Source organism: Falco peregrinus, chromosome 4 (assembly GCF_023634155.1).
Source record: "Falco peregrinus isolate bFalPer1 chromosome 4, bFalPer1.pri, whole genome shotgun sequence".
Taxonomy (NCBI): Eukaryota; Metazoa; Chordata; class Aves; order Falconiformes; family Falconidae; genus Falco; species Falco peregrinus.
In genome coordinates, this window is record NC_073724.1 from 46,423,563 (window position 1) to 46,445,560 (window position 21,998).

The 21,998-nt window shown below is 47.4% G+C and overlaps 1 protein-coding gene across 4 annotated transcripts; it reads left to right on the plus strand.

Annotated features, from left to right (window-relative positions):
* Positions 1-1,890: 1,890 nt before the first annotated feature.
* KCNE1 (potassium voltage-gated channel subfamily E regulatory subunit 1) lies at positions 1,891-20,806 on the plus strand. 4 transcript variants are annotated; one of them, XM_027786368.2, is made up of 3 exons: positions 11,053-11,295; positions 12,557-12,779; positions 18,025-20,805. In XM_027786368.2, the coding sequence occupies exon 3, from the start codon at positions 18,077-18,079 to the stop codon at positions 18,455-18,457; it is 381 nt and encodes a 126-aa protein (XP_027642169.2). In that variant the 5' UTR covers positions 11,053-11,295; positions 12,557-12,779; positions 18,025-18,076; the 3' UTR covers positions 18,458-20,805. The 4 variants fall into 4 exon arrangements, with proteins under 4 accessions (XP_027642182.2, XP_055659100.1, XP_027642169.2 ...); XM_027786381.2 differs by lacking the exons at positions 11,053-11,295; positions 12,557-12,779 and adding an exon at positions 1,891-2,203; XM_055803125.1 differs by lacking the exons at positions 11,053-11,295; positions 12,557-12,779 and adding an exon at positions 2,231-2,383 and having other exon boundaries at positions 18,025-20,806.
* The last annotated feature ends 1,192 nt before the right edge of the window (positions 20,807-21,998 follow it).

Here is a 21,998-nt window from a genome sequence, read left to right on the forward strand (position 1 = left end):
ATTGCATTATGAACAGCATGGTCTAGTAATGCCACTGCTTGGGGAAAATGTTTGTTATAACTATATACAGTTTTTTAAATGAAATGAACCTGCTGTTTGGCACATGTATCTCACCTTAGTAAGACGGAGCATTTGGCATCTTGCACTTGAGCATCTTTGTGACAGAGGATTTGGGCTTGGACGACCAACAGGAGTCAACAACAAGGAATCCCTGGATTTTGCTGCATTGGGGTGTGTCTGCAAAAGACATTGCAGGCTGAGCCCAGGATGGCACATTGCTGCCTGGGATGGCTGGCCAGGAAGCTAACAGGGCTCAAACGTATTGATGAAGATGGTGCTTCTGCAATGATGACTTTTTCAAAACTCACAGATTTTGTAACAGTTTAGGTTTTCAATGAAAGAACTGCTCTCATAGTAAGTTTGGGTCTTCCCAAATGTTTTTGTCTGGGTCTGAAACTCTATTATTAGCTATCAGCTTTTCATTTATTGGCAACCCGTTTTCTGAGGACATTTGCTTTTCAGTAATGAGAAGGCATAGGTTCAGCCAGGAATTTTTAAAAGCAGGAAAATAGAGTAGTTTTTTCAAGTATCTCAGTAATGAAATCCAACCCTTCTACAAACACTGCAATTAAGGTCACCTCACCATTTGCTTGAGGTGGTGTTATCACTGAGCTGCGACTGAGTGTGCCTTACTGCACGCAACAAGCAAAGCACAGGCAATAGAGGTTGCTTTTTCAGCCTAAACAGAACCAGTGTGGGCTTCAGTCTTGCTTGTTGACCGAGAAAGAATGGAAATTATAAGTTTAGCAATAGTCCCTTATTTAAAGCAAGAAGAATGCATGGCAGCCTGGTTTAAGGAGGGGCGGTTTCACTCTGTGTCTAGCTTATTGTTTTGAGTGGGAGGGAATTTGAAAACCTGGGAAGGCTTGTTTGCCTAGGAGGAAAAGAAAGGCCTAAAGTAATGAAAATATGCAGTCTGTGGAGAAAATGTCTCTGTGTGCATACTTAAGACATGTTTGTATAAATATACATATAAAAAGAAAACCAGGCAAAGAGGAGGAGTACAGAGTGAGGGGCCTGAGCAAGTGGTGGCCCTGGTGAGCCGGGCTGGTGAGCGCGGTGGGAAGCCCACCAGGGGTGGCACCCAGCCCGCTGATCCACAGCATCCATGCTTGGCCGGCAGGTGATGTGGAGGTGCAACGTTTCTGTTCCCTGTACACATGTTTTTGACTTAGGTTTACTTTTCATACAGGGGGAAATTTTATAGATGGTGAAAGCAGGACAAAGCTTTTATTGTCCAACAGTTCCCCTCTTCAGAGATGGTAGCACAAGAAGATTCTTGCTTTCTTGCTGGTCTAGGAGCTGATGGTGTAGAATAAAAATGTTTCATGGTTCTGAGAAAGCCGCCAGGTTATGTGGGTGTGCCTTTCATGATCACAACTGTCAGACAGTCTTCTGAACTTCAGAGAGTTGGTTCTTTCTCCCGAGCTTTCTGCTGAACTTGCACAACTGATAAATCTCTGTCTCCCTTTCTTTCTTTCATGTCTACACACACAAAAAAATAGGACAGCCCTGAGGGGCTGGGTTTTCAGGGTGGCAGTATAGATACTGTGAATCATCAAGGCATTTATTTCAGTGGACTAGTACGAAACTTTTGGGCTATGCTTCAGCATTACTCTCCCCATCACTGCCTTTGACTACTAGCCATGTGAGTTGTTAACTGATATATTCTCCAGCTCTGTCTTTTTCAGTAGCCTTGGGCTCATGTCTCCAAATGACTGACAATAAAAGTTTGACTGGAGTGCTGACAACCTATCTACCACAATTAATCTCTTCCAGCATGCATCTGAGGTTCGCTTTTAGCAATGTCATTAGGTGGAGCTACAGCCTCTGGCGCTTCTGGGAGGTTCTGTCTCTGTCATTCATTAAATGCACTGAAGACAGATGATAACTTCAAAATTAATTAATTATTATCATCATTGCCTCTAATTACATCACACCTAAACTCTCTGAGAGGTTTTCTAGGTAATCAAGAGATGAGGTCTCTGCCACAAGGAAGTTGCAGTTAACACACGATGCTGATGGAGATAAGGAAGAGAAGGACTTGCCTTGAAGAACAGAGCAGTCCAGCAGCAGACCCTCTGTGTTAAGCTTTATTTTGCTGCTCTCCTCCTCACCTCAGTGTTGCAGGCCTTGCTCTGAGGTAAGGATTTAAGTGCTGATTAATTGAGTTTGCATAGCCTCAGCCCACAGCAAGGCTAGTTAAGCCTCATGTGTGCAGGCAGGCTGCTTCCCCCCAGGCCAGCATGTTCAGCTCCTAACCCCCCCCACATTGCTGTCTGCAACTGAGCAGTCTGCCGGGAACTTGGGGCATTAACTGCAGGTAGGTGTTAAGTAAAGATCTGATTTTATTTGAAAGGAAGGAGAATTAATTAGTGATTTTTGGTAAACTGGGATTTCTTGTCCACTAGTTGAGCAGGCACTGGCTGCTCAAGCCTCTGCAGCATGTATTTCTCCTCCAGACCAGAGGACAAGCTGGGTAGCAGCCATGTTAGTATAGCTGATGGTGCTCAGGTGCTGTAGGGATGGACACGGTGTGAGATGCTGTACGGGATGGATCTGAGCTCAGAAACAGCTGCAATAGGAGTAGAAAAGTCTGTGGTCACGGTCTTCTCATTTTCAGTGCATTTACAGTCTAGAGGTACTGCGTGATACTGAACGAGTGGGCTCAGCACCACAGCAAAGTAGGAGTTTCCAACCAGAATCATACTAATTCAATGCTACCTCTGTTTTGTTTTCTATGCATATTTTTGGTTAAGAAAAATGCCTTGGGTTTTTTTTAATGTGTTCTTACTTCATGTAGGTCACTATTGTCTCTAATTTCAGCGAGACATAAAGATTTGTCTAACAACATGTGGTGCGGTACAAGGAGCACCTGCTGTGGCTGCTGGTAGCTGAGAGGCTGTGCCAAAGGCTGCCTAGATTGACGCTAGCTTCTCACAGGTTCTGCCTGAACGGGTGCTCTGGCCACCTAAGATATTGGGTTAAATGGAATTGACAAGTTATGGCTGTTTGCATGTCGGAGCTGGTCAAGGTTTCCTGGAAGAAATGCAACACGGCTTGTACCTTTGCTTCAAGGCATTTCAGGTGGTGAGCGCAGTGTCTGATATTAGCGTCCTCTGAGTCAGCCCACACGCTTTCGCTTTTTCTTCTGTGAAATGTGCGTGAAAGCCAAGACGAACGTGACAGAAAATGCTGGCTCCAGGTGGAGTAAAACCACTCTTAGGTTGACTTTTCTGTACTTTCTGTTCCTAAGCTGCAGGATTTAACTTCCTTCTGCTTGGTTGTGATCAGAGAAGAATGTTCATCTGTGTGTACTAACCTCACGTACTAACCAAGGGTTGATCCTGCCCTTCAGTTTATAAGGCTACAAAGAAGTTGTTACACAGCCTGAGCAGTGGTCCTGTGGCCCACTTCACAGGACTTTATTCACACTTCACTCAGGGCCCTGTGGGATGACTTCTTTTGAAGAAAATACGGGTGATGTGGCTCACACTTACTTTGGGTGCCTGGTTTAGTTTACAAATACAGAAAGCTTTTCCTGCTTAACCCACAGAAGGATTGAGCAGCAGGCAGTTTTGTTGCTCACCTCTTCCACATCGCAGGGATGAGGAACCCAGAGCTGTGGTGTGAGAGGTACCAACAGGCTGTGGGGTGCCAGGGTGGCTGGAGGGTCAGGCTGTGCCCAGCACTCACTCGAGGCAGAGGAGGGCAGGACAGATGCTGAAGAGCAGGTGCTACACCTTTTTGTTGTGCAGAGCCTTGTTGGGATGTTGGCAGCCAGGTTTTGTGCTGGCTGAGCTGTCGGGGTGGGGTGATGAAGAGACCTGCTCCACTGCCTTGTCCTTGCCAGGCTGATCATCTGGTTCCTCTGCTGCTGCTCGGAAAGGTATTTTGGGAATGACTGCAAAAGCTCTGGCTGCACCCTCGAGGTGATACACAAGGTCTGACTTTCCTTACACTGAACTGGGAGAAAATTTACTCATGCAAATGTGGTGAAACCCATGCAAAATTGGGGTAAGGAGAGGATGAGATGCTCAGGACAGTGCAAATCCATGCCAGTGTGTCAGTGAAGGCTGCAGGGGCATAGCTACACATCCAGAGAAAGTGCATCCCAGGGGTCGTCCTGGCCCTCTTGCTCTGTCATGGGTCAGTGGACCAGAAACACAGAGGATCTCAAAAGTTTCTGAAGGGTGGCAATTTGCTTGTACTGCTTGCGCCTGGTGTTTGCTCAAGGGGAAAAACAGCACACCAGGAAGATACGTGAGGCTGCTTCTGGAGTAAAGCTTATCTGTGCCTCACACTGTTAAACATGCAGCTTCCTTAGAAGAAGAAAAGAGGAAAAAAAACATCAGGAATAGTGCTAGCTCTGAAAGACTTCCTTGACAACACAGGCAAAGTTGGACCTCATGTGATGTGCAGGCACAGGAAGCTGTGGGTTGCATGGGCGAGAGTGTGATCATATAGCTTTTGTTATTTTAGCTAAATTAATGGAAAGGTATTCTTCACTTTTGTTTCTCAGGATACAAGGTTTTCCTCCCCACATGATCTGGGTCTTTTCCTGAATAGGTGCATTTTTGAGAATGTCCTTCCTAGCACAGAGAGGACCCTTGTTTTCCAACCTTACCTAGCAATTTAGCAAAAATTCCTGGGAGATTACAGTGGGCATTTGGTCAGCTTCCTCTTTCTGCACCATTAGGGGATCTTTGATCTTTCTTTCTTCTGGCAGTGCTGCCATTGAAATCTGTTTGTTAGCATAAAGCATCTCTGCTTCTCAGTGTATTGGGAGATCTGCTGATAAAAATGTGGGTATAAAATGTTCTCTGAAGTGGTTGGATTCAGTGGAGGAAAAGCCAAAGGTTCAATGTTATTTTTGCTTAAGCAACATACTGCCAAAGGATAACAATGCAAACCTGTTAAGTTTTCAATACTTTAAACATTGGGAGGATGAATGAACCTCTAACAGTGTGGTGATGCTGTGGTGGTTTCCAAAAGCCCTTCCTGCCCAATGCCATGGTTCTTTGTGCGTCACTGCCAGTACAAACCCTTTGCTGCCCACACAGGTTTGGTGGATGGGGGTGGGGGGGTGTGTTGTTTTTTTTTTTAAGATTCTATCATGTAATGGCTGTAGGCTTTTCAATACTGGGGATCTTGTTTGATTAGGTGGGCTTTGTGAGTATAACCCTTGAATTTTGCCACCTGCCTGAGTCGGGATTGTGGTTTATCAGGCCCACATTTCCCCCTGCAAGGGGAGGGGATGGGACCTGGGCACTGTGGAGGGACAGGGTAGTGAGGAGGGGCATCGTTTGGGAACCCACCACTCAACCAGGGGTGCTGCCCTGCTGTAGGGAGAGGGGACACCAACCAGTGACCGCTTTCCTGCTGCACAGATGTGCTGTGTCCTTTTCGGTGCTAAGATTGGGTTGTGATGGGCATGGAACAATATCTGACAGCCTCTGACTTACTGCTGCAGCAGAGGCTGCATGGTGAATTGCAGATATAACCTTATATCTAAGCAGGGAACAGGGTTTTTTTTGGGTTTTCCATATTATTTTGTCCTTATGTGGTTGGGTGGAACACGTGACAATGAATCCTGCTCACTTATATGCTCTCATTTTTTACTTAGTACCTCCTGAAACTTGAATCTCTGTGTGTGCTATATTTGGAAAAATGACATTTTGATTTCTCAATGGAATATGACATGTATTTCAACTTCTGTGTACTGCAAAGGAGGAAAAAGTTTACAATATTTTCCACTCACTAATTAGTGTTAGCATGACCCTGACATCAAAGTATGGAGGGGTCTGTGTTGCTTTTCCATTGCATTGTTTTCGTAGGTTCTTTTCTTATAGTGTTTTATTTTTATGAATATATAGCTTTTGTAATTCCACTTGGTTTAAGTGAGATCTTCAGACAGCATCTTTAAATTCTCCCCCAAAATACGTCTGAAGTGCTATTTTAGCTGTACTTTGCTCAAGATAATTGTTTATTTCAAAAGATGCATATAACCCCACCTTTCTGTAATCCTTGACAGGACACAAGTACCTAACCCCTTAGACAACCCGGGAAAAAAGTGTGCAGAGACTCTGAAGCAGAGGGCTCCTTCTGGCTGTGCACAAGCAATGCAGACCTCCACAGTGCTCACCCTGCACACCAGTAGAGGAAAACGGGGCCTTCTAGTGTGCTTAACCAAAATGGTGATCCAAGTGAGCACCGCTGGCTCCTGCAGAGCCTTGGAGGTGGCCAACCCTGGCCAGGGGCTTCCCGAGGAGATCTGCTGCTGAGCGCACTGGCGTGAGCCAGGAGTTGTGCTCCTGGGGAGAATATGTCTGAGATTCTCACCTTCCCCCTCTTACCTAAATCTCGGAGATGTGGCCAGCCCAACAGTACTGCAGGAGCTGATAAACATGGCTTGCTCTCAGGAGGCGTAGTCTGGAGTGGATGTGAATTTGTAGTTAATGGTATAGCCTTCCCACAACACCTGGTGAACAGTCAGAATAAACTGCAGCACTGGTCACTGCTAAACTGAATTTCCCGTCTGGCCATTAAAGCAACGAGTGCTGGCTGATTGGAGATGACTCATCTGAATCATCATCATAACAATATAACACTCCAGCCTTTGTGCTTCTGCCGGCATCCATGAATTACCCTTCAGTAAGGGAGCTGCATTTAACCTTGTTTTGGGGGTCGGAAGCATCTCCATCCAGCATTTCTTCCAAACGCTGCAGGTGTCAGCACATTTTTAATTTAACATTGTGGGGGTTTTCAGTCTAAATTGTGTTTCAATGGCAGGCTGCAAACCGCAAGCCAGTTTTCCCAGCTGGTGTAAATCCACACAGCTCTGTTTACTTTGCTGCAGCTCTGCCAACTTGTGCCAGCTGCATCTCTGACCTGTGGCATCACTCCTGCTGCTGCAGCCAAGCAAACCTTTATTTTGTGGCTGCATAATAGCAGAGGTTGTGCAAATGTGGGGGAGCAGGTGGTCCATGTCCTTGCTTTTAGGAGCTGGGTGTGCTTGCATTAGTGCTGGGATATCAGCAAGTGAATTAGTGTTATCCTCTTGGCCAGGTTTGCTGAATGTAATGGGCAATTCTGAAGTGCTTTTATTTTTGACTGTCTGACTCAAGCTTCATTTGCAGAAAGCCAGTGCTGTAGTTTTCCTGAAAGCCCATCCTTTTTAAGGTGACTTGGATAACCAGCAGTTCAAAGTCACTTCTACAGCATTTGGGCTGAATCAGACATCACATCCCAAAGGGGCCAGCCAAGACCTTTAGCAACATAACTGTTTGGTGGGAAGACATTCTTGGGATGGGGGATGGAGCTGGAGTCAAAGCCCCAGTCTTCCTCCCGTCCCCTTGGCTTGGCCATAAAGAAGCAGAGGCAAGTAGGCAGCCACAGCTTGGTGCCTGCCATAAGGTTACCAGCTCAGGTCACTGTGGGACCAGAGGAGACCAAAGGCACCTTCTGAGTTACTTCTCTCCCCCTGGGCTGCCCTGAGCAGCCCTTTTGTTTCATGCTTGAGACCCCAGCAAAACTCTGCAAGTAAAGGTTTTCATAACTTTCTGGTGATCTCCCCTGATCTTGAGGGATTAGCATGACATGTATGGGAAAGTGCCAAAGATCATGATCTGGGCAGAAACACGTTAAACTTCATCTATTTATGTGCAAAACTCACAGCAGTAACCTTTCCGAGAAAAAGCAGCAATTCATTGAAAGGCTAAACTATATTCTCTACTCCCCATACCTACTTCAGTATTTCTTTCCTCAAAAAAAACCCCAGTAAAACCAATTTTAAAAACAAAAGACCTCTCCACACCTCTACCAGGAATATGGTTTCAAGAGATCTGCGAGCTCCTATGCTTGTGAAATGTCCCTTATCACCTTCCAGAGAAAACTTGCGTTTGTTTTCTGAGGGATCCCGTCACTCTACATGTCGTCACTGTGCTGAAGAAAATGAAACCTTCAGCTACTGACAGATACGGGAGGGCAAAAAAACCTTCTTGCCTGGAGTCATTTATCCAGTGCTGAACCTAGCCTTTGTATATTGCTATATAAAAACAATAATCTCCCTGTCAGATGCACTCTCAGGTCCCACCAAAGTCAAACAGAAGTTACATGGGCACTTCTAGAAGAATGAATCTGCTCTTGCCCAACGAAGACATAATCTTCCTCTCAGCTGCAGCGGGGCCGTGCTGGTGTGATGGCAGGGGAAGTGAGGTCTCACACAGACACTGAGATCTTTTAAAAATCATCTTTGCTCTGGCTTACCCAGGCACACGGCTTACCCCCTCTGCAGCTGCATCAGCTGGAGCAGTTTCACCAGAGGTCACCCCAGCACTCAGTGGTGCAAGGACGCCACAGAGCAAGGGAAAGCAGGGGTTAGTCACTGTATTACATTTTTCTTCCCCATCAGAAGATGCTAGCCAGTGGGATCCTGTTCATAGATCTCTTGCTGATTTTTAGGAATGTGACTGTGAATACCTGTGATATAACAGGAACAAAGCAAGAGGCACAATGGTGTTTCTAGAAGGTCTAAGGGACACCCTGCAGAAGGGTCATTCCCTGCTAGGTGCCCATCCTACCATTTGGGATGGTAGGTTGACACCCCACCCTTTGCCTGCCCAGGTGGTGGCAGGGGGCTCGTCACCCACCAGCTGCTCCTCCCTGTGATGTGCTCCAGCCTTCCCCAGGGAAAATTGTTTTCTTGTTTCAGTGTGGGTTTGCTGATGCTGCCCCAGCGTGGGTTTATGTGATGTTTCTCAAGTGCCCTCTGTGGCCTGTCATCCTCTGTGCCAGTGGAGAGCCCTGCCTTTTGGGGAGGGGACAAGATATGGGGCTGCTGCCACTAAGCCTTGGCTCAAGGTGCCTTCCTTGGGTGCCAGTGCCCAGCTTGCCGGTACCAGCCCTCCCCACGCCTGCCCCTCTACCAAAGGAAGGATGTAGCCACCAGTTCCACACCAAAGCGATGCTCTTCTTCCCCACCACGTTCCTGGGTATTCAGCCATGGGAAGGAAGAGGAAGGCTGAGCCAGGAAGCGATATGATCTAATTTTGTCCCATATTTACCCTATGAGGAAGAAGCAGGGCCTGACTGCTCCCTCTCTGCTGTCACTGACCACGCATGCTCTCCTCCCATCGTCGTCGTCCTCCTCCTCCTCCTCTCTCATCCCCTTTTAGACCCTCTCCAGGTTTGAGAGGCACTTTTCAGCATGCTCAAGCTGCCCCAATGTGGTGCGAGCCTTTGCTGCCCTAACCCTATTATTGATCCTTCTGCATTGCTGTAGGTTTTAATCGTTTTTTTTAATCGAGCAGTGCAGTTTTCCTAAGTAGCCACAGCCCATTCTTACCACAGCATCCTTTCCTGGTAATGCTCATGTTCGGTTAAACTCTTGGGACATCCTTCTGCAATTTGGATGAGATCATGCACCCAGGCACACAATTTCTTTTTATTCAAGTGTTTTGGTGTCTGTACTCAGCTTCAGGCTGGTGCCTCCTGGGGAAGGGAAACACCTTCCTCTGTGCTGAGGGAGCAGCCCCACTCTGCCACTGACTCCTTCTCTGAACTTGGGCCATCACTTCAACTTCTCCGTCTTCCTTGGCCCTACAAGCACCATGCCTTGTGGCGGGCGTTGAAATGCAACTAAAAAATCTCAAAGAAGGATGCTCTGTGGGTGCTAGGGCGTGCATGAAAGCAAGAAGTACCAGATCTGGCTCAAGGCTTCCTAGAACCAAACTGAAACTTAATTTTGCTGCCCTGGAGGAAAGAAACTGAGCATGCAGGAGCTGGACCAGAAGCAAACTGGATTTTGAAGCTGCTGGTGCTGCCCACCCCCTCCTCTAGTGCAGTCTGCTGTTGTAGGTATCTCTGCCTACAGCCAGCCTGGGAAATTATCCTGTCTGGTTAACAGCCTGCTCCCTCATTTGGATGCAGCAATGTCATGGGCAATGAAAAAATGGGCTACATCTCCCACTCCATTGAAAATACAGAATAAAAATCCTGAAAGTGGGCATGTAAGAAAATATCAAGATGCTGTTGTCATCCATTCATTTCAATGCCTCAATCACTGTCTAAATTCTCTCCAGCAGCTGTCCTAGCAACAGCACCAGTAAAGCCAACGAGGGGCCATCCTGTCCCAACTTGCAGCGGGCTGTTGACAGTCTTGGGGCAGGGAACTGCTGGGGGCCACACAACACACTGGTGCAGATCTGCCACAGGCCCCAGGATGCTGAGGGCATGCTATCCCACATCACTGGCATCCTCTGAATGAGTTTAAATGCAGCTTCCTTGCAAAGCTAATAAATTCATTTTATAAGTTCCAGGTGGGCTTTAACGAACCCTCCCTTTGGCTAACTGGTGACATTTTTTTTCCTAATGAAAAATAGGTTTTCAGGTTAGTTTTGTGGGTTTTGTTGTTTTGGCTTTTTTTTTTTTTTCCCTTTTTACGTGATGGATAGGAGTTAGCCAGTGCCACCTGTAGCGAGCTGTTTGTGTTGGGTTCAAGGGACAGCCCTGGAAATGGCTCACCCCTTCTTTCTCAAACTCCAAAGACTGTAATGACACTGGAAGATGGGACCTTATCTTACGTCATCACAGCTCCTAATCCCAAGGGGTTCTGCTGGCATTATTGCTGTTTCTACAAATGTGTCCATATATGCCTACTTGCACAGCTTTGGTCCCTCGTCTAGACGCAAGGACGCGTGGGGCATGGTGTGTTTGTGTGTGTGAGCTTGCAGGGCAGTGGGGAGGGAAGTGCCAGGGTGCAAGGGCAGCTCATGTGGGGTCAGGACAGCAGGACTGGTGATGCCTCGACACCCCAGCATCCTCCTCCTGCCCCCCCTGGGCTGCCCTGCTAGCACCCTGCCGTGCTGGGGCCCGTGGCACCCACAGGTGCCAGCATGGGAGCTGCCCCCGTGCCCCCTCAGCACCTCCCACCTGTGTGCCCAGGGCTGGACCCGGCACCTGCAGCGGGAGGCCGGCTGACGGCACCCACGCCACGGGCTCCTGCCCTCCCCCAGCCCGGTGACTCTGGGTGTTTTCCTGTTTGGCTCCTACCTTTTGCACTGATCCTGGGGACTGGGGACAGTGACAGCTCAGCTGCTGTCCCTGCAGGAACCAGCCTCTGCCCACTTACACCCCAGAGATATTACCCTGGGGGCTTTCCAGGGCTCACATCTTCCTAATTCTCTCTCCCCAGGAGGGGCTGGAGCCCTGCACCCAGACGTGCTTTGCTGCCAGGTCTGTACCCACACTCGGCACAGAGGGGCTGGGGGTGAGAGTGGAGGGTAGCAGGGAATTGTGAGGCTGCAATATCCACGGAGCTGCCGAGCCACAGAGCTGAACTGATGGAGGAACAGGGGGAGCTGGGGCTCTGCCTGCCGGGTTTATGTGCTGTTAAAGATGTGCCAGTGTTTGCCTGCTCTTTTGGGCTGAGTATGAGACCAAGGAAGCTGCATCTGGGAGGATAAACTTGGTTGCGGATTGTTTGGGGGGCACTGCTGGATTTTCCACTTCAAAGTAGTATGATACATATACCGTGCATGTAAGAGGACTAAATTTCAGTCTTGTCATCTGATAAAACTGATGCTTTTGGGCAGAAATGAGTGTGCCTCACTGCATGAGAGTTGCTTTTTAAAGTGGCACAAGGACCTGAAGTGGCTCAGGTGGGTAAGAATGGATAGCCCTAAGACTGGTTGGGAGAGGCTACAGGTTTTCTAGAGAAAGGTGGTGACTGTGGAAGGTGTGTGCATCTTGCCTATAACTTCAAATTTATCCATACATCCCTGCTTGCTTCTGGGCTGTGCTGTTGTCCAACCTCTGACAGGATCACAGAGTCCTGGTTGCTGTGCTGTTCCAAAAGTTCCAGGAGCTGGAAGGAGGAAACGGATCTACCTTGTGCAATGCTCTGGCTTCCAGAAAGTTGTCTGACCTATTCATCCCTGTAACAAACAGCCAGGGAAATGAGCCAGGGAAGTCAGCAGATTCATTGCTTTATGGTGGTGGAGAAGCACATTGTTGGCAGAAAATGTGGGGAGGTGGGCAGTGTGCTGTGCTCACTTTTGCTACTAGCGTAGCACAGGCTTTTTTGTGTGTCATCAGTTCACGAGAAGTGGCTAGAGTACTGTATATTCTGAAGGTATGTATTCCTCTAGGCTCCCTTGGTTTCTGGTGCTTGGTTACTGATGCTTCTGGCAGCAATGTGAGAGAGAGATTGTTGGAGATGTTTGCTTAGTATAAATTAGAATATAGGTCCTTTGATTTGTGAGAGCTGGGAAAATTGTGTTAGGAGATGAGCATCTGTTATTTAACATCCACCCCCATTTACATGATAAATATCACATTTTAACCTCAGCAGCGAAGAAAAGTATAGCTAACCAAAGCAAATCAGTTTGATCACCTAGTGGTTGAGGAAAAATTCCCATTGAGCTCCAAAGATGAGTATCACACCCGTAGGTACATTACATGACAGAAAATTTCCTCTTTTCTTTTTAAACCCCAGCAGTCGACTGGGACCCAACAACATCTTGCAGTGTGTGCTTCACTGAAGATCAGCTGTTGGAAATAAACCCAACTCAGGGGCAGAAAGGACCGTGCTGGAGTTGGTGGCTCCAGCTAGGTTGGTTGCATTCCACTGACAGCAGCATCCAGGCTCACGGAGGAGCCCCCAGCCTGCTTTTGAGCAACAGACCCCTTCTGCATTGCCTTTGTTGGGAACCAGCCATGTATAAGTCACTTCTGATATTTATAATGTAGACAGCAGTTTTATTAAATGCCAGATGCTTTGCAGCTGCAAATTGCTCTATTTGAACTCAAATGTCAATTTACAACTCTGTAGTGATATCCCCGTCATGGTCCTACTCCCTAGCAGCAGTTGGTGCGGCTGCCTCAGCACCCGGACACACAGAGATGCTCTCCAGCAGCACAGCTTGGCTTCTCTTCAGACCCAACCAGGGTCAGATTCCCCATCGCACAGGCAGTGTCATGGAGTTGCATTTTGCAGTTCTAGCTTTAGTTCAAGAGATGAGGATTACGAGTAGGGCTCTCATATCATGGTCATACTGGAGAGACACGGCCTCAGCCATGCTCAGGGATGGTTTCTGAGATGGCAGATAGACACAATGTGCATGGAGCCCATCCACACCACTTGACCGTGCATCTCCATCCTCCACCAGTCCCACAGTATGTCCTGCCTTATAGGTCCAGGAGTAACTGGGTCTTCCCTGAGCTTGGCCATCACAGCCCTCCATCACATGTCCTTTTTTAAACCAAGGGACCTTAGTGGCTTAAAGCTTTCTTCCCTGATTCCCTGTTAACTGTTAAAATACAATCATAACATCCTTTTCCTTCAGAAGGTGGCTCTCAGGGTTGGTGCTGTGCCAGTTTTCCTTCCACCCCAAGAGACAACATACTACCATGAACAAAGTGGCTGCCAGAAGTTTATTTTTCACTTTTCCTTCTAGAGACCTGTTTTCCATCTGTAGGTCTCCCTTCCCTCAGCTGTGCCCCACAGCTCTTGCCCAAGCCACAGAGATTTGGCGGAGCAGCAAGTACTCCTATGGGGGGTGGGGGTTGAGCAGCGTGAGCACACTCTGGTGTGCTTAGGAATAAGCAGAGTAGGACTCATTCTTCTCCATGCAGGGGCCTTTGGGGAAAGGGGTGGTGGGTTTTGGTTTTTTTCCCCACCGGTTGAGTGTCACTATTGCAAGGAGCAGCTCACCTGTGTAAATACTCCCTAAGGAAACTTTTACATAGAGCAATGTCCAGGTTAAAGGCATCCCAAGCAATGACAGCCAGCTGACAGAGAAAATAAAGCACTGACTAGAATCCTTGGATCTTCACTGAAGTTAGATCAAATGCATGTTTTTACACCTGCTGAGAACCTGTTCCTGTATAAGCAATGTTTTAAAATGCTTTGGAAGGGGTGGTTAAGCTGCCTTCAGATGCTTTTCCTCCCTTCACTGACTGTAGAAACTGTAGGCCATACCTATCTGACCACACAGAAACACTTATGGTGAAGATCTGTCTCCTGGAGTCCTGCTTTTGTCTGTTCCTCAACTCCAGAAACCTGCCTGTGGCATCTTGCTTGCCATCCTAAACCCATGCTGTCCATGAAAATATCGCTCAAAGGAGGTCCCTCTCCACCTCCCATGAGATTCCCATGGCACAAGAGAGAGCAAATGACAGATGACAGTGAGGAAAGGGTCAGTGAGTGAGGGCCGCCTCCAGTGGTGCTGCTCAGCACCATGGCCCACGGCCAATGGAGCAGTGGTTCAGGTCATCATTGACACTTGACGTAAGATGAGTTTGGGCGATGGCAGCAGTACACCTGCACTGCTGGGAAACCCATGTGCTGGAAGGCAACTTGCACTGAGCCCATTGCTTTTGCATTGGAGATCTGTCACTTGTACTTAGTGTAATGGATGGAGAAGCAGCAATGCATCTGAGAGCTGGATGTGGCCCAGGCTGCTGACCACATTAGGGAATTCCCTCTGAATCACTGGCCAAGGAAAAAGTTGCTGAACTATTCAGTTTTGCCCCAGGTAATTTTTAACATGGGACATTCACTGCTGAGTGCTTGCTCCTCCCAGGAGAGGTAGGAGAGGTCACCTCCTGGCGTGCTCTGAAACCTCCTGTGGGACAGTGTAGGATGGGGACCATCATCCCAGGTGAGTTCCCAGCTTATCAGGTTGTAGCTTGGGTAAACCAGGATGTTGATTTTGGGCTGGGCATGATTTTACTAGAGGTCCTCAGGCGAGCCCCGCGAGGGGGACTGATGGTAATTGTCAGCCCATCAGCAGTTGTCTGGGGAGGTAGTGGGGAGCAGAAAGCTACTGTGGTTATGGTCAAAACAGAGAGCTTTTGGGATAGTGAGATGTGACTATCTGTCATGGAGTATGCCAATGACACAGGTGGCTCTTCCCAGTCCCGTGTACTCCAGCTCTAAACTGGTCCCAGTATGTGTAGAGGAATGAAGGCAGTGGGTTGATTAGCATTGATAACATGCAGCTATGGCCTTGTGTCAGCGGCAGTGGGTTGATTGACATGGATGATGTGCAGCTGTAGCTCATTCCTGCTAAGTGGTTAAATAGCACTGAGGATTGTGGGAGAGGGTGTTGGATGGAGGAGGAGCAGTGTGATCTGGTCTCTGGAGGGAGGAGCTACAGCACAGACAGTAGAATCTGACCAACGGTAAGGTATTGTTGCAGCAAGTATGAAATGGCACAGGGCTTGTGCAGTGGTGGGTGAGGTCTTTGGGCTAGTTGAGATCTCGGGAGGAGACTTCCTGGGGAACAGGAGTGTGCCCATTCCCTCCCTTAATTTCTCCTGTTATTGCTGTCTGATGTGGTTACGGAGATGGGGCTGCTGAGCTCCCTGCCGGCTTCCAGCCCAGCCGCTGTGCAAGCAGCCCAGAAGCGGGCAATACTTTGCAACCCTCCAAAACATTTCAAAAGACTACAGGGAGGTAGCTGAGGCTGTCCATCCTCAAAATATCAATTCATCAGCATCTGAAGTGTCTTCAGTGCTACTGATAATTATTAGAAAAAATGATTGCCTGTCTTTCTGGGAAAAGTTGAGAGATCCAGTGAAATTCTTCTTTGTTTTGGCTTAAAGTTATTGCAAGGACTTGTTTGCAGTTTTACACTTTACAGTGTCGACATGTCCTACATGCTTAGGAGGAGTAATCTCAGATAAAGGTTTACACTTCTTTTTCTCTTCCTTCCCTTTTTAAAGGATCTGAAAACAGCTGTGAAATGTGAATAGATTTTAAGTATTAAGCCCAAGCTGCCAAGATGTTGTTTCCTGTAGCTTTGACTCATGCAACTGAAGAAATACATTGGATCAGAATATTGTTTTGTACTGGCGATATTTGTCTCACTCTGCCACCCCCAGGCTCGGCTCTATTAAAAGCCCAAATACCGAGGCACGCTTTCAGGCATGCTCATTTTTTTCCCACTGGCCGGGCACCTCATCGCAGGAACTGCCTGCTTGGAGCAGGGAGAGTCGGAGACCATAGGAGCCTGACCTGGGCTCCCGGTGGTCACACACCTGCCAGGGGAAGCAGTCTGATGTCATCTGTTGTGGGCTGGTGTCACTCAGGTCCCCCAGGGTTGTGTGGTGAGGAGAACAGGGCTTTCTCCCCAGAATTTATCATTCTGGGCTGAGGGTCTGACTTTCAGTGAGACATTGTCCATGTCTCCATGACTGCCCAGCTGGGAGGTCTAGCAAAAGGGTTCAGACTAAAATTGTGTGACTGTTTGATCATATTCATGTCTACATTAACTGTGTGTTTCATTCAGCTGCCAACAGCACCTGCTAGCACAGAACACACCAGGTAAACAACTGCTCTTCATACAAGGGATGGCAGGGCATAAGATCAGTGTCCTCTTCTCACTCCCTCTGTCTTGACGTCTCCTTCTACAGCATTTATGCCATACCAAGGTGCAGACCATTCAAAGAAGCCTCCAGATGCATCTCATTTACTGCAGTGTCATTACCAGCGGCTGGAGGCTGTGTGCACAGCTAAACTCCCTCCCATGCAGAGGTCCTGCACAGCGTCTATGCATCATTAACATTGCCCTCACGGAGGGGTGTAATTGCTGCCTAGGCTTTTCAGTGGCTTTCTGCCCAAGGGTTCATTTAATTCTTGATGTATTATAAATGTTTATAATACAGTACCTCTTAAAAAAAAAAAACCCAAACAACAAAAGGTAAGTATGCTGGAGAGGCTTTTGCTAACGTGCTGGCCTGGTCTCACAGATTTAAAACTGTAGAAAGCACTGACAGCCATCTTACATGATCAGAAGATTGCTGTCACAGAAGTCACCTTGAATAACAGTACCTCATTCAGATGTGCTGAGGGCAAAACCAGAGGGAGGCTGTTGTCTTAATTTTCTAGAGGCATTTAAATTAGACACTGCAGTGAGATTGTCAGTCATGTTACCAGGCTGCTGAGGCTTTGGGACTGCAGTGCTGATAGCATTGTTCTTGTTAACTGATTTACAGCTGACATTGGAAAGCAGAAAAGGACCCTTCAGCTTCTTGTATAAGATTGTCACTGCACAGTGCCGTGGCTAGGGGGCTTCGGGTGTCCAGGTGCTTCTTGGTGTTACCATCTCCTGCCCTGTTCCTGACTTGCAGTGATGCTAGTGGAAGTCCTCCTAATCAGACGATAAACCACCGGTTGCATAATAATTTAGTCTGGAGGGGAAAGTGATGGACTGTCTGGGGAAGGACTGGTAGCCTATAGGAGGGAGGATGGAGGGAGATACTTTTCCTTTCCACTGCTGGGTAGGCAGCTACTGTATAGTCCCTCTGCACCCACTCCCTGGGCAAATGCCCACTGGGAAGTTGCATTAAATTTGTGTGGGATAAATTTCTGTCAGAGGTTTGGTTGCTCGGTTTTGCATGGTGTATATCGCTGAAGGCAGCAGAAGAAAGGCAAGACTCTAATGGGGTGCACAGGAGAAGCTTGGAGCTTGCTGCAGGTACTGAGTGATTTCTACTCACTGAACAGAAGTTTTGCTTCCAAATTCAATCCTTAACCTGAACGTAGAGGAGAGAGGACTGACAGAAGCAATGATGACAATCTTCAAAGCCAGAAGCAGCTGCTGCAGGGTGGGAGTGAGGCACTTCTCATGCTTGTGGGGGCTCAGGGGAGAATCATGGGCTTAAAATAGCACGGGAGGCCTGGGTGAGCTATCTGGGTGCGTGGCCAACAGCTGGGGCAGCTGTGCACTGTGACAGACCATCTGTGGAGACTGAGGAGGTTTTCTAAGGCGAGTGTTTATGGGGGATGGACCCAGCCTAGCTAGACCGTCTTGGAAACAGGAGACGAAGAGGTCCCTCCAGCCACCCTGCCTTTGCACCAGCCCCGAGGCAGCTTTCTCACTGGGCAACCAGTAAAGGAAGATGGTGGGAATTGTGCCTTTATCTGACGGCATGCCCCTTATTTTTATTATTTTCTAGCTAAACTATAATTAAAGAAGAAAAGTGTGAAGGACAAGTGTGGAAAAACAAGATGTTGGTGCGGTCTAATGACACAGCCCTGAATTCACTCCTCTCCAAGCTGCTTCAGGACTGCCTGGAGCAGATGAATAGCTCAGCACCTGCTCAGGTCAGAAGTGCCAGCAGCAGCCTGGAAATCATCTACGTGCTCCTGATGATTGGCCTATTCGGCTTCTTCACCGTGGGAGTCATGCTGACCAACATCCGCGCCAGGAGGCTGGAGGACTCCCGCGACCCCTACACCACCTACATTGCCTCAGACATTTGGCACAAGAAGGACAGGCAGTATTTTCAAGCCAAGCTCATAGAAAATTACAAGCTGTGCTGTGTCTTTGAAAACCAGCTGGCTGTGGAGCAGCCAAGCATGCAGATTCCTGAGGCAAAGTCTTCCTAGCAAAACAGGAGAAAGGATTGGATGTTGCACAGGGACAACCCAACCGATACCTGGTATGAACCAGGCCAGCTTCTTGCCTGCCTGCAGAGCTGCAGGCAGCGGCCTCAGTCAGGCTGAATAACTGTGAACTGCTTGTGAAGCTGATGGGTCTGTGATGGCCCTGGTGCTGCAAAAGTGTCTGGTCACCAGTACCTTGTTGTAGTCACTGTAGGGCTGAAGACAGAGGGAGTATTATGGACTCATCAGCTTCACTAGCAAAAAACCCAAATGTCAGCATTGCCACTGTGAACACTTGCAGTAGTCAATGTAATTAAAACCAAATTGGATCAAACGCAAGCTACAGAGGTGTTAACTGCCAAGTATGGTTTAGACAATCATTTTCAAGTAAGACCAGTTTCTTCTGTGAAAAAGTAGCTGAAATATTTCACTTTCATTTTTGTCCACCATAGAATGATCATTTTATAAATCTTACAAGGTTGTGGATGCCTACTTTTTTCAGAATCATATACCTCTTTGGGATAAAATTTTAGAAAAATATTCCCATTTTTGAAAACCATTTCTGTGGGAAAATGCATACTTTGGAGGGAAATTTTTTAGTGACTGTCCTTAATTCCTTAGCAGGTCCCCCAAACTGGACCTCTCTGCTGAGCTGCAGGAGCACGGTGGCAGCCGAACTCTGCTTCTGCGGCAGCAGCTATCATCTGCCTCTGTTAAAAGGGAGAAATATGGCTCCCCTGGACATTGTGTTACTCAAAATAGCAGCCTTGCCAGCTTGAAGACTGTTTTCTTGTTTGGGATCAAAGAAGCAATGGTCTGGGTAGGAAGGGATTTTTATTTCTGCTCTGCAGATACACCTCCCATTTTTAGCTTCTGGAGAGGAAAGAGAAGTGGGAAAGGCTTGAAAGAAAGTCGTGCAGAGCAGCCACTTCAAAGGCGAGGCGAGGGCAGATAGCTACCCAAGTATTTGGACAGGCACATGATACCAGTCACAGCATATCCCTTTTCCATGCATAGGTACTTCTTTAGCACTGCACTTTCATTTAAGTAATATTCCAGCTATGTTTGTGCTCCCAGAATACTTAGGACAATTAAAAATGCAGGGTATTTTTAAAAAAGATATTTATAAGGTGCTTACCACTAAGCTGAGGACAAGATGCATGTTTTCAGTGTCTTGAACAGCTTGGAGAATCTCCATCAGCTTAATTATCCCAGTCACTTTTTCCTCTAGAGGAATGTAAACCAAAGCCAAGCTTTGGAAAAATGTTGACTTCTCAGCTTGGGCACTGCTCTTTTGGGATCACACCATGCAATCCGTTTATTACTTGCATTTCCCTTCCCCTGTGAGGGTGCAAATGTTCTTGCTTGCTGGCTCTCCAGAGGCAGGCCTGTGCAGCATTGCTGACAATGTTTAAACTTGCATCAAAAATGCCCTTTAATTACATTAAAACCTTTGAACATTAAGCCTCTCAAAAGGGGCTCCCTCCTGCAGCTCTCTCTCCACCCCAAGTGTTTTCAGGTATTTTGGGTCTAGGCATTTGTTGACCACCTCATTTTAATAGATCCTGTGTAGATATTTGCAATAAATTTACTTTTATTTTATTGCTATTTGTTGTTTGTCAGCATGAGTTGGCTTCCACTTTATTTTTTTTTTTCCAGATCTGCCATTTTATTTAAAAAAGAGGGGAACCACTGTGCCTTAGTCATAATGCTCTTCGGTGCTACCAGACTACAAATCACCTTTCTCTGGCAGTTGTAGGCTCCCACTGTAGGCTTTCACATTACCTCTCTTGCAGTCCTCTTTTTTACCCCTATTTTTTCACTTGTACAAAGCAACAAAATATGAACTACAAACTGCACTTGTGGTCTGTCCTGGTTTTGGCTGGGATAGAGTTAATTTTCTTAGTAGCTGGTGCAGTGCTCTTTCAGATTTAGTATGAGAGTAATGTTGGAAACACACAATGTTTTAGTTGTTGCTAAGTAGTGCTTATTCTAAATGAAGAACTTTTCAAGTTTTCCATGCTCTGCCGGTGAGGAGGTGCACAAGAAGCTGGGGGGGGGGACACTGCCAGGATGGCTGACCCGAACTAGCCAAAGGGATGTTCCATACCATAGAAGAGGCTCAGTATATAAACTGAGGGGGAGTTGGCCAGGAAGCACCAGTCACTGCCTGGGGTCTTGCTGGGCATCAATCAGCAGGTGGTGAGCAACTGTACTGGGCATCACTTGTGGTTTTTTTCCCTTGAATTTTATTCCTCTCTCTCTTTTCATTACAATTGTTTTTATCATTATTATTACATTTGACTTTATTTCAGTTATTAAGCTGTTCTTATCTCAACTCATGGGTTTTACCTTTTCCTGATTCTCCTCCCCATCCCACCGCGGGGCAGGGGGGAGTGGGTGAGCGAGTGGCTGTGTGGTGCTTGGTTGCTAGTTGGGGTTGAACCACAACATGGCCTCAGATTGTTTTTTTTTTCTCCTAACCTGTTTCACAAGCTCACAGAAAGAGTGCTAATACTATCTGACAGGCACCCACTCACCCGTCCCTTTTCTACACCCTATTAACCAGGACCAGGCCTGGGTGCTGGGATATCTCTCAGTACACCTAGATCTGGAGAAATACCAAAATGTCAGGAACAAATTCCTCACCTCAAGTAAACTCCCAGGGTTTGCAATACCCGGGGCAAGCTTGGCTCTGGCGTTCAGTGCAGTGATCCTGGCTGCAGCCTTTGGGCATGCGTGGTGCACAGCTTTCCACTGTAGCCCCAGCAGCACCTGTCCCTGGGGAGCCTGGGTTTTGTTGTACCCCCCAGAAACTACACTGGTCTTGGCAAAAGGGGGGAAATAGCTGTGGGGTAGTGGTGCGCCCAGCAAGGGAGGAAGGTCCTGTGCCCACTGCGAGTCCCGTGGCTCTGCACAAGGCATCAGCTGGGTAGATAGCCCTCATGGGATGCTCTGTTGATGCAGATTTTTTAAGGCTAGAAAGGATCATTCAGATCACAGGAGATGTAGGAGTACCTATCAAGAGATCTTATGGGTTCAGGTCAGCCAGGTCTCTGCATGCACTCTGTGAGAAAGGCTCTGAAATCTCTTTCTATATAGCTCTGGATTATGTAATAACAGTTTTGGAAATGTAAAGTGTGAGCTAAGCTGCAGCCTGCATTGCTGAGCATCCTCCAGGGGTTGTAAACACAGCTCCCGCTTCCTCTGTCATTACCACTGACTCATGCAGGATGGCTGACATGGGACCCATCTCTGACTTCATGTAATAAGAGAAAGAGCACTCACTGGCCAAGGAGTGCCTAGAAATGCGTGATTAGTTCACCCGCTCATCATCTTTGCCATAGACCAAAGGCTAGCAACAAACCTGCCATATAATTACCATCACACAGAGCTCATGATTTCCGATTTCCTGCTTGTTGGGGAGATTGAAGAATCTTAAACTCATTAGGTAAGTATTGCACTTTCTGTGGTCCAAACTTTAAAAATCTTTTGCACAGGAGACACAAAATAGCCAGGGAAACTGTTGGAGGTTTGTTTTTTT

Coding starts and splice junctions, on each gene's coding strand:
- KCNE1 (XM_027786381.2), top strand. CDS start 18,077: ATGTTGGTGCGGTCTAATGACACAGCCCTGAATTCACTCCTCTCCAAG.